Source organism: Gymnoscopelus braueri, assembly GCF_963280865.1.
Source record: "Gymnoscopelus braueri genome assembly, chromosome: 9".
NCBI lineage: Eukaryota > Metazoa > Chordata > Actinopteri > Myctophiformes > Myctophidae > Gymnoscopelus > Gymnoscopelus braueri.
In genome coordinates, this window is record NC_137610.1 from 7,016,030 (window position 1) to 7,028,767 (window position 12,738).

General features: G+C 42.7%; 2 protein-coding genes across 2 annotated transcripts in view; both read left to right on the forward strand.

Moving 5' to 3' along the window:
- Nucleotides 1–12,738, forward strand: part of LOC308091248 (protein FAM180A-like) — a 178,799-nt gene that overhangs the window by 97,875 nt on the left and 68,186 nt on the right. The window lies entirely within an intron of this gene.
- The window catches only part of LOC308091240 (sodium- and chloride-dependent GABA transporter 2-like), a gene marked incomplete at both ends in the record, with an annotated part of 20,393 nt that continues 16,216 nt past the window's right edge, over nt 8,562–12,738 (forward strand). The window contains 2 exons of the mRNA XM_080436696.1: nt 8,562–8,679; nt 9,069–9,203. Of these exons, the coding sequence (XP_080292822.1) occupies nt 8,562–8,679; nt 9,069–9,203 (253 nt within the window). The remainder of the gene's footprint in view (nt 8,680–9,068; nt 9,204–12,738) is intronic.

Consider the following 12,738-nt stretch of genomic DNA (forward strand, 5'->3'; position numbering starts at 1 on the left):
TGATTTTCAATGATTTTAGTTAGATTCAGTTCGTTTTGTAAATATACAAAACACTTTCAGTTAGTTATCGTTTCTTTTTTGTAAAGCCTTGTTTTTTATTTTTATTTCAGTTAACTATTTTTTTTTTTCTTTTTTGTTATTTCATTAGTTTTAGTTAACTGTAATAACGTTGCATGAGAACCATCTGACCGACCGACTTCAAACTCAGCGAGGCATTTATCGGCGAGGACCCGAGGTAGTGCGGTGCCCGTTGTGAATCGGTCAGATCGGCAGTTGTCCAGAACCGCCGATCCAACCGATATACCCATATATAGGCATATGGGGTTCTAGTTGTCCAGAACCTACTTCTCATATACAGACAACAGATGAGTCCCCCGACTGTGGAATAGCCTACTCCTGGACGTTGTGCCCTCTCTTGAGAATAAAAAAAAAACTGTCATGTTGTGTCCTTATTGCGATGTACTTTTATGATTGGGTTTTCAACTGTTTATTTGATCTATTTGTTTTGTTTTATATTGATGTGTTTTTAAACCTTTTTTTGTTGAGTTTTTGCCATAACTTTTTACTTGCTTGTTGTACAGACAACAGATGAGAATCATGGCTCATGGGTCAACTCAACTGATGAAGGCACTTGCATGGCCCCCCTTGCAAGTGCTTTCCTCAGTTGAGGAACAGCATGGCCAGTGTATGTAACTCCAGCCTCTCCAGACAAATCAAACTCAGCTTCTTCTATGCAACGAGTAGAGTCTGTTCTCTTATATCGCAGCCAATGCTGGACCCTGAAACCAACCTTGCAGAAGTCTCTAGACGGGTGCTACACCAGAATGTTGCGTGCAGTACTTAACATCAACAAGAGTGAACATCCGTGTGGGAACCAACACCTGGGACCGGTCACGAGGACGTCCCACATTAACATACGTGGACGTACTCAAGATGCAGGAGCACAAAGTACCGACGTACTGGCCAGATGTATGGAGAACCGGGATGACTGGAGGCGACGACGGAGGGCTCGTCTGAGGACGACCTAGAGAGAGTCCATTTAAAACACAGTTCAGTTCAGCCTGTGCAGTGGCAACAGGCTTAGCTCTTGTTCAGTGGTCTAATAGCTGCTAGATAGAAACTGTTCAGGAGTCTGGTGGTATTGCTCCTATTGCTCCTGTATTGTTTGCCTAGCAGTGGATGCAGCTGCGGTTTGAACAGACCATGGCTGGGGTGGTAAATGTCCCTCATGATATTGATATGTCCCTCAGCCTTCGCCTCTTCTTGTGTATAGCCTGGGCAGGGGGAAGCTCACCTCTCACGATGCGCTGTGCAGCGAAGAATGGACGGAGTTTCTCAGTGAAGGTGCAGCCAGTGAAAGAGTATAGATGCACTCTGGCCTCCACATCATAAAATGAGACCTGACCCTCCTCATAATCCACAAACACTCCCACTTTTTGGACCTTATCTCTTACAGGGAGGAGGACAGAAGGGTCAGCACAAGCCTTGTACTCATTTCCATTCCTCAACCGTATAGACCAGCAACCTTTGTTGGGACTACTATAGATGATTTCCTTCTTAGTGATGGGCTCTGGTCACTCCTAAATGCCAGTCAGTCATTATTTTAATCTGAACCTCATAGTAGAACCAACACAGACCCAGTCAGAGAATCTCTCTCTGTTGTCGGGGAGATCGAAGAATCTCCCAGACAACGTTATGTTTCCATAATGGATTTGTTTTCCATCCTCAGACAGGATGAGTTCGCGGTGTGCTGTATCAGGGTCCAGAGTCACATCCACTGCATATTGCTTGACCCTCCTTAGCTCAACATTACACAGCTGCTTCTCCATCTCTTGACTGAGTGTCTTCTCCAGCTGAGCCACAGCTGTCCTCACATTCCCTACACATGAAGACGGATGGTGTTACGGATAAGAGTGCTAGGAGTGTTAGTGTAGGGATCTGTGTTGTGTTTATGTTATGGTGTGCGCGCGGCCGTCTTTGTCCTCGTCCTCGTTCTTCGTTTGATCCTATGCAGATTCGGGATGCGACTCCTTAGTGCTGCACGATTAATCGAAAAAAGATCGTGATCTCGATTCAGACACCTATGCGATCTCGATTTTAAATTATGACGATTTTTTTTTCAATTAATTAAAAAAAAAATTGCTTAATATTTTTATATTTACAAGAGAATTGTGTGAGAATCGTGTGAGAATCGTGATCTCAATTCTTATGGAGGAAAATCGTGATTCACATTTGAGCAAGAATCGTGCAGCACTACGACTCCTTCTCCAGGATGGGTGGGGAGCGCTTCAGGCTCAAGCTCTGCACTCTACAACAACGCTCCCCTATTGGCGCATACCACTCCATGGCTCCGTGTCATCATTCCTCCACTCTTCAAAAGCCACTCAATGTATTCATTCTAGGCCGCTGTCAGTCCAGAGAACACTCCATGTACGACGTCTAGTGACAGCGTGCCCAACGGAGTAGACCAGCTACAACAGCCTTAACATACCGTTCATGTGTATCCTTTCAAAACCTCATTGTACCAATTGCTACTTAAGTAAGTGCATCTTGTTAGAGTTGATCTAGGGCAGGTAGTATGTAATAGGTATTTAATTATAGTATTCCACTGTTTGGCACCAGGTAGAGGGCAGGTTCCATTCACTTTGTAGTTATGTTTGATTAGGTAAGAGTAGGGTAGTCAGGTTGTTAGGTTCTCTTTTATTGCTGTTTATTAGGAAGTCAGAGTTGGGGGTTATATCAGTGTTTAGGAAAGTGACCTTTTGATTAGATTTGTTTCTTTGATTTGGTTCCTGTCCGCGCCCTGACCACTCATTCTGCACTGGTAGCACTGTTATTCATTATTTTGCACTGATTGTACGCCACACCTCATCATGATTTGTGTGCATGGGGATCTCATCTTAAACAAGCTCAGTGCTTAATGAGTCTTCCAGTTTAGTAGACCTTGTATTGTGAATTTGTACTTCCATGTACTGTTGTTATCATGTCTTACTAAATAAAGTACATCAATCAATCAAAAACACTTTGATTATTGTGAATAAAACCTTAAGTTTGGCTTGAACCATCTTGCCTTGTTGCGTTCCTACTCCCCTAGACCCGGTGGGTCGTAACAGATGGACATTGACCTTTGCCCAGTCCTTGGTGGGTGGAGGGGTGTTGATGGATGTGAAGTTCTGGAGGAGTTGGGGGTGGTCTTCAGTTTGTGAGAGCTGCTTCAGCTCAGAGCTTCTCTTCTCTAACTGAGTGATTTCCTGTCGCAGTTCTTTAATGAAGCCTTCAGCCTGTTTCTCTGTTGTTTTCTGCTTCTCTTGAATCACATCAATGACCTCAGCTTCTCTCAATACAGCGGATCAGAGCAGTATAGACCTGCACACTGTCCGCTATCTCCGTGTCAGCATCTTTCCAGCTGAGCTCTACCGAGTGTTTGACCTCCTGAATCTTCAGTTGTCGCTCCTGGATCATCTGCTGAATTTCAGCCACTGTCTTTCTTTCATAGTCTTCTTTCAATTTTTGACTCCTGAACTGTTGAACCATCTCAGAAATAGAGGTATTGACAGATACTTTTGGTCTCAGATGGAAGTTTCTTTACATAGTGGACACTGACACACATTAGTGTCCCAGTAATGTGTGATGCAGGTTTTGCAGTAGCTGTGTCCACATGGAGTGGCGACTCAGTGAACACATCCATACAGATAGAACACAGGAACTGCTCTTCAGACAGGAGAACGCTGGCAGAGGCCATTTCTACACACTGACAATAACAGGAAATATATCATAAAAACAACTTCAAACCGTTTAACTAATGTAGTAACTGAGTAGTAATACTGTAATATGCCTGACTACGCCACCTCCCGCTTGTGGAGGGGGCAGGAGGAACCCCTAAACCTTAGAATGTTCAACACAATGTAATATGACCAACTTCCCTTAAACAGGATCAATTTACCAGAGGCAGTTTGTGTAGAAATATAACATACTTTATTACCATGAAATTACAAAACACATCACTGTTGTCTATTACAAACTAGCACGACAATTAAGGTCCTTAAGGCAGGGTATTTAGTATTAAAATGGCAATCTAACCGTTACCTCTCACAGTCTAAGGAAGTGCACACAGTGAATACCAAAATAACTAGGGGAAAAGAAAAGGGGACAGGCCTGGCCTCAAAGAAATCATGCAATATAAATACAAAATTCAAATACAAAACATGCAGTGCCAGGTTATATCAATACACACCAATAAAAACCAAAGGGGTCCCCAGTGCAGTCCCAAGCTGGGAGGAAAGCCGTGTGCAGCAGGGCGGACCCGGCCTTGAACAGGGTTACACATATTAAACTGTAACGGAACAGAGGAGAGAAACAGTTACAATATGCCAATATGGATAAATGTTAAAACCTATGCCTACAGTGTACCTTGGCTAGATGGCTCAAATAAACAAAACAAAAAGAGTAAATTAACAGTGGAAAACAGTGGCCGGTGTGGTCCCTTTAAGGAGACAAACAAAACGCATTAGTTGCCAGCCCTAGTATCACACTAAATAAAACACTATATTCAAATTAAAAGAACAAACAGCTTAAAACCTACTTTGTGTTGCAGTAACTGTGCACACAATGCAAGGCCAAGGCGAGGGGGGCAACCTCAACACCAGAGCTGCTGTATAAAAGAAGACAGTGATGTTACAAACTAAAATACATTAAAATCCACAAAGAGGCAATGCATAAAATGTATACTGCATTACCCGTGTCTCCAGGTAGGGCAGACAGAACAGACACCACAGGTCACTTCATTTGTAAAACTGAAATAAATAAATGCATTAAAATAAGATAATAAAACACAATGATGTTGGCTAAATTAAAATGCTAAAGAGCATGGGAAGCCTCCATGTGCTCAACAGACAATAGGCAACCAAACAAACAAAAGTCAGCAGTAACATGTGCTCAAACAATAAGCTAACATTAGCATTAGCTGCAACAAACAAAAGGGTCGCACAAAGTAGCAGATCTACAAGGTTCAGTTTTTGGCCTACCATGTGTTCTCCTTCTCCCTGCATGAACCATGCAGCCTACAGCAGAGACAAATGGCTCTCTACTTCTTCTTCTTCTTCGTTTGGCTTTCCGGCAGTCTAGACGCACTTCGGCGTATTGCTGCCTCACACTGTTCGTGTTAGGTACTGCTCACTTTAACTATAGCCTTACACCTTATGGTGCATGCCTGTGTCCACAAGGAACTCCATAACAGCTTTCACCACTGCATTTTGCTTTTCCTCCGGGTTCAGTATATTCCTCAGTGAGATGCACGTCATCCCTGCATCCAGTACTGCAGTGAACAGCACACTCCTCTCCATTTCATATTTGGCACATTCCATAAACACATGCTGTACAGTCTCTTCAGTTCCACATTCACACAGTCCATCGTCATGTTTCCCAATTCGAGCCAGTCCCCCTGCTAGCCCACAGTGTCCAAGCCTCAATCTTGTCATTATGACCTGTTCCCTTCTATTGTCCCCCAGAGTGCTGTTCCCTCCCCTAACACTATTTTGTATGTTATAATAAAACCTTCCCCTTTCTTCCCCCTCCCATTCCTTCTGCCACCTCCTGGTTATCTCCTCCTTTATCTTACTGCGGTACTCTGAGACCCCCAAGGCTATGCCCACATCCACCTCCTCCCTACTCAGGGCCTCTTTGGCTGCCAAATCAGCAGCCTCGTTTCCCTCCACCCCCACATGTGCTGGCACCCACATGAACCCCACTCTGCTTCCAGCCCGTTCTGCTCTATAGAGTGCAGTTCGCAGTTCACAGATAAGATCCGGCCTAACCCGTGACCTCCCCCCCTGCAGAGCCATCAGTGCCGCCGCCGAGTCCGAGCATATGATCACATGCTGCGGCCTCACCTCTTCTACCCAATTTACTGCCCATACTAGGGCCACTACTTCAGCTGTAAAAACTGACCCCCCATTTGACAGCCTTCTGCTCTGGGTGATCCGCAGGGAGAAATGGCTCTCTACTGGAAGGAGCTAGGGTTTTATACTTCCTGGTCATGTGACTAAGTCAGGTGCAGTGGGTGCACCATTCACCTGGGTTCCCACACTAACAACCAGTGATGTCTACTGTGTGTAATCATCTTTTAAAACAAGCTCCTCAAATGTCGAGTCATCAAATATGACATCAGTTTTGCCCAAATATGGAGTTCCACGTCACGCCAGACCAGCCGCCACATACTCCAATTGGAAACATGTGTAACCATGGGAACGTGATATCAACAAACAGGGACGCCATGAGGTGCAATGCCAAAAGTCCCTTCTATTCATTTCTTCATCACAGTCCTCTTAAATGAAGAGTGATGAAGAGTCTTCACTTCATCACCAGCAGATGCTATAACCACGAACTGGCTTCCCTATTCTGGCCATGTCATAAAAGGTGAATATTCTGAGAAAATAGGTGAACAACAAAGTGATTTGGTGTAGAGTTAAAAAATCATTAAGTAAATCCTACTATAAATGCACACAATCTCTGTCCGTCTGTGCGTGTGCGTGTGTCTATAGTTCATGTATCTCGGGAGAACCGTCCGACCGAGCGACTTCAAGAGCTTCCGGGATCCAACAGATATGCCGGATCGACTTCAAACTCGGCGTGCGTATTGCCGATGCGCTACTTGGGAAGTCGATCGGATCAGCAGATCTCCAAAGAATATCAATAAAAATGCAAATCCCCATATATGGAGTACCCTAATGTCATCAATATGATGTCATAGTACTGACGTCATAGACGTCATGGCCTGGACTGGCCGATCACTGTCTACAGTGTTTTTTTATGTGTTGCAGTCTCGGAGACCACATCTCTGAGACACATATCCCAGTGCTAACAACCACAAGGTGCCCCTCCATGGACTATGACATGAAATGAAATCAGGTTATCACATTCAGTGTTTTCTTTCCCTTTTATAGACTTTTAAAGTAAAGTCTACTGTAATCAGGTAGACTTTACTACCTGATTACAGTCTATTTTTGTGCTCTTATCTTTTTATGCTTCTTTTATTATGTTTCTCGCACACCCTTTTCTCTCGCCCGCTGGCGAACCAGAGGTGGGCGGGATTACACTTTCTATGTGTCTGTGTGTGTGCCGATAACCAATCAATTGGCATTGGACAGGCGATACCTTTTTATCGTCCTTAATATCCTATTTATACTCTTTTGTTATTTCTCACACAATTTCTGTTTTGTTGTCTCTGTCCTGGTTAAAATTGGAAATGAAACTGAAACTGAAACGAAAATACATTTTCTGTTTTATAAAGAGGTGCGAGACAAGGAGACTCCTAATACTGAACAAACACTCTATAGCAATGAGTACTATCAGACTATAGAGCTATTTAACACTTATTTTAACCAAAGCAAATCACTTACCCTACCTTTAATTGATAAATGTATGTTTTTGTAATAATAATCTAAATCTGCAAAGTTTTCAAATAATAGAAGTGGAGTAAAAAGTACAATCTTTAACGACTGAAAATACTGTACCTTGAATTTGTACTTAAAGGAGAATTTTGGACTAAAGTTTTCTTACCTTTTCTATGACGTTATGATATCTTAGGATGAATGGTACAGTAGAACATTTTCATAACTCCACCCCTGAGCCGCCACAGCTTAACCCTTTAAGACCTGAGGCGATTCTTTTAAAGAAATCTAAATCCTAACAGTTTTTGGAAAAAAATCTAAAAAAAATTGTTTTCACGATTTTTCAAAAATAGCAGATGTACAAGTTCATAGCGCGGCACTCGGTGCCGCGCTATGAGCTTGTATATCTGCTATTTTTGAATAGCCTAAAGAAATCTAAAGTGACACAGATGCGTTCCAGGTATCAATGGGTTAAAAGGTGCGCGGATAGGCCTTAGGTTAGATCACATATTTTAATAGCTTTTAAAAAAAAAAAAATTGGTGAGATCTGACGTTCATAGTGACAGAACACTATGCAACCAAAAAGAAAAAAAAGAAAAAAAACGGAAGTCTCGCTAGACGAGATTGAAATCTCGAGATTTCAATCTCGTCTAGCGAGACTTCTGTTATTTATTTTTTTTGGGGACAGTGTTCTGTCACTATGAACGTCAGATCTCAAAAAAAAAAAAAAAAAAAAAAGCTATTAAAATATGTGATCTAACCTAAGGCCTATCCGCGCACCTTTTAAGCTGTGGCGGCTCAGGGGTGGAGTTATGAAAATGTTCTACTGTACCATTCATCCTAAGATATCATAACGTCATAGAAAAGGTAAGAAAACTTTAGTCCAAAATTCTCCTTTAAGTAACAGTACTTGAGTAAATGTACGTAGTTACTTTTTCCACCACTGCTCTCCCCTACTCTCTCATTCATACCTTCATTTATTTATTCATTTTGGTCCCCACTCCTTTAAGGTGTTTTATTTGTATTTTTAATTGTCACGGTGTATTTGCATTTACCTGAAAATGTCCTCTGCATTTTTACCCATGTGCAGGAGATGCAGGCGAGGTGGACAACCTGTCCAAGATGGACGCCGCCGGGCCCCGGGACGTGGGGCCGGACAGCACAGAGCAGAAGATGACGGAGCGAGGCCAGTGGGGCAACAAGATAGAGTTTGTCTTATCAGTGGCTGGAGAGATCATAGGCCTGGGCAACGTCTGGCGCTTCCCCTACCTGTGCTACAAAAACGGAGGAGGTGAGAATCACAACAAGGTTATTGTAGTTTATATCAGAGTCCACCGGGCCGCCTCCGTTTTTCCCCGCTCTACACCAAAACTCCTTGCAGTAAATAGCAGATCTACAAGATCAATTGTAGATCTGCTATTTTGGCTGAATGTGTTCCTAGCTATTATGCCCAGAACAGGGTAGCTGAAATGGTTAAAGGTGGAATGTTTTTTTCTTCTTCTTTTTTTTTTTTTTTTACATTTTCAGGCAAATTGTAAAAAACAAACACTCTATAGATAGAGCAATGATTCAAAATGATCAGAAATATAGAGCTTTAACTTTATAACAAGAACCGTTTTAATATACACCACCTTCAATTGTACATCTTAAAGCAATGAAAAGCTGTCTCCTCCTAACCAGGTGCCTTCTTCATCCCGTACCTGATCTTCCTGTTTGCGTGTGGCATCCCTGTGTTCTTCCTGGAGACGTCCCTGGGTCAGTTCACCAGCGAGGGAGGCATCACATGCTGGAGGAAGATCTGCCCTCTGTTTGAAGGTAAGATAATAAGAATGATAATCAAAGTAAATAGGCTCTATGCACAGTGGCCATATTGGGAGAAAAATGGGCATTCCTTCCTTCACAGGTCTTACCAATTACACTAATGAAGGCTCTGTTCCATTCTGGTCAAGCAGAGTCAGGGTTCTGATATTGTGCATTTTAGCTCGAAACACTCTGCTACACCAGTGGGTCTCAGAGTGTGGTCCAGGCACCCTCATGGTTTCTTAAGAGGGTTCCAAGTGGCCCCTTACGGGTATAACTCTGAGTGTACAAATGGAACCAAATGGACCCCATTGTACACTCAGAGTTATGGGGGTCCTTGAAATAAAAAAAGTTTGAGAGTCACTGTGCTACTAAATGGAACAGAGGCTTATTAGTATAATTGGTAAGACCTGTAAAGGAAGAGGCCCAGCTTGGTGCAACAACACTGACAGGAGTGTGAGGGAGCTATCAATCAAAGCTAGTTTGTTCACGCCCCCACAGCCCTGACAAGAGGTGTAATCAGCAGTAATTAAAGACACCTGGAGAGGACTGTTCTGTTTGTCACAGTCAACAAGAAAATGATGCTGCAAGTTCAGCTGGACCCCCTGCATTTCTGTTGTACCATATGTCTGGATCTACTGAATGATCCAGTAAGCTTACCATGTGGACACAACAACTGCAGCCTGTGCATCGATGGATACTGGAACCATCCTGGCCAGTTCGCATGTCCACTGTGCAGACGGACCTTCACGCCCAGACCGGTTCTGAGTAGAAACACCATGTTGGCCGAGGTGGTGGAGAGCCTGAAGGCGGGAGGACTCCAAGCTGCTGTTCCTCCTGAACCAGAACCCCTGACCAGAGCCGAGTTCCTGCAGTAAGCGTGCGTAATCACACTGGATCTGAACACCGCGGACAGATGCCTGCGTCTCTCGAAAGGCAACAGAAAAGTAACAGTGACGTACCAATGCCAGCCACATCCATATCACCCCATGAGATTCATTGGATTGGGTCAGGTTCTGAGTAGAGAGGGTCTGGCCGGACGGTGCTACTGGGAGGTCGAGTGGAGGGGACACATTGTTAATACAGCAGTCGCATATTCGAATATCAGCAGAGCCGGATCCTTTACTGAAAGTGGATTTGGATTCAGCGACAATTCCTGGTCTTTACTGTGTCGTGCTGGAGGTTATGTTTTCAGACACGGAGGCGTTGAAACTAAACTCCCAGCAGCAGGCGGTGGTGTGTCCTCCAGAGTGGGAGTTTACCTGGATCACAGTGCAGGTACACTGTCCTTCTACAGTGTCTCTAACACCATGACTCTCATCCACACAGTTCACACCACTTTCACCCAAACCCTCTATGCTGGATTTCGGCTGGCAGTAGGTGGAGACACTGCTGACTGTTGTGACCTCAAATAGTATAGTGTTCCTAATTGTGATGTTTGTTTTGTAAAGCAACCTGTTTTAACATTTCTGTCTTTCACATTTTCAATTTGAAAAAGCCCTGTTTAATAATAAAGGCTTTTAAACCCTTTCCCCCCATTAGAGTGCATTGGATCCCTTATTTTATAACTAATGAATCTAATTCTATTTTTACCAATCAACTTGGTATTGTGTAATTTCTTTCTAACACTGTGCTAATACACTCTAAACAGAAATGGTGCTAAATAAATAGCCCTGACAGTTCTTTGGCTCTTAATCATATGAGAACCTTGTGCTATATAGCCAGTGAGAAGAGAATCTCCAGTAAATGTACTTAGGTTACTCTCCACCAATGCCAATGTATCGATGCTGTCGGGCTGAAATATCTCCATATTTTAGCTTGCAGATCTGCAACTTTGGATAATTTTGAATGCTGAAAAGTAACAGTTTTGGACATATGAGGTTTCCATGAGGTTTCCAGCCAACAGAGGCGATATCTAGTTCTACATATCTCTCTTCCTGAGATATGGCCACTTGTGTAATTTTCTACCTTGACCTTTGATCGTTTTCACACAGTTAACCACTTTCAACTTAGTGTCCCTATTCTGGGCATGTCATTATAGACAAACTATCCCAGCCACAAGTCTTTGAAGCCAATTGCAGGACAACGGTATGGAATATGAAAACCCATTGTCACATGACTCTCAAGACCATTATTTGGTGCAGCAAACAGTTTTTTATTTGTAGTGCCCCCTACAAGGTTCTTCCTTGGCCTACTTGGAATCAGTGGTTGGAAAAGTACTCACATTTTTTACTTAAGTAAAAGTATCAATACTGCAATGTAGAAGTACTGCGTTACAAGTAAAAGTCCGGAATTCAAAATTCACTTGAGTAAAAATACAAAAGTATTGGTATCAAAATGAACTTAAAGTACCAAAGGTAAAAGTACTAAAATGTTTGAAAATAGCAGATCTGCAAGATCACAAAGCGACACGTTGTGAGCTTGTAGATCGGCTATTTTCAAATAGCCTAGGTATAAATTCAGAGCTAAAGTAGTTGATGTATGTTTTATAATGTAATACTTTATATCTGCAAAGTAACTAGTAACTAAAGTTTTCAAATCATTGTAGAGATGTAGTGGAGTAGAAGTAAAAGTATAGACAATTGGAAATACTCCAGTAAAGTAAAAGTACCTCAAAATTGTACTTACAAAATTGTACTGTAAGTACAGTACTTGAGTAAATGTACTTAGTTACTTTACACTACTGCTTGGAATGTGCGTGCAAAGCTTCACGCCGATTGGTCCAGATGTGCCTGAGATGAGTTGCCTGACACACAGACAGACACACTGACAGACAGACAGACAGACAGACTCACAGGAGCAAAACATTGTGTGTGTGTGTGTGTGTGTGTGTGTGTGTGTGTGTGTGTGTGTGTGTGTGTGTGTGTGTGTGTGTGTGTGTGTGTGTGTGTGTGTGTGTGTGTGTGTGTGTGTGTGTGCTGTAGTATGTATGCATGGCACACAGGAGTGGGAGTTCCATATTGTGGTGGCTGGCATCCTCCCAACGTTGGCTAGCATCCAACACTTCTTTCACTCGTTGCCCCGCGAGATACATAGAGTAGCTGCATCCACACATAAACCAGACAGCATGGAGACTGGGAAAGAGTCCTGTAAGATATGAATGAAGGAATAAATGAATTAATTTAATTAATTAATTGATTAATTAATTAATGTTCATGTCTTGTCTCAAGACCAGTAGTAGAAGAAGTACTGAGATGTTAGCGCTATAACAGGCCGATTTGAGTTGTTACCTATAACTGCACACATCTGTGTAAAACCTCCCTAGAGGCCAAGGAAAAACCTTTGCCCTGTGTTTTTCACATCTGCCTTTTATAGCACCACCAAGAGGCCGACTTATGTAAAAAAAAAAATTTTATATCACTCCAAATCGCAAATCGATACACATGATCTCTATAGTCATGTGATCAAGACGGATCTGTTTGATTTTTCATATTCCATCCTGATTGGCCAAGTTTGACATCTAAAGTTTGCAGGAGTCGCCCGTTTTGAACAAAATGCCTAGAATCATGAACGCAGCGTCCGATTGCGGTGATTTAAAAAAAAATTATGT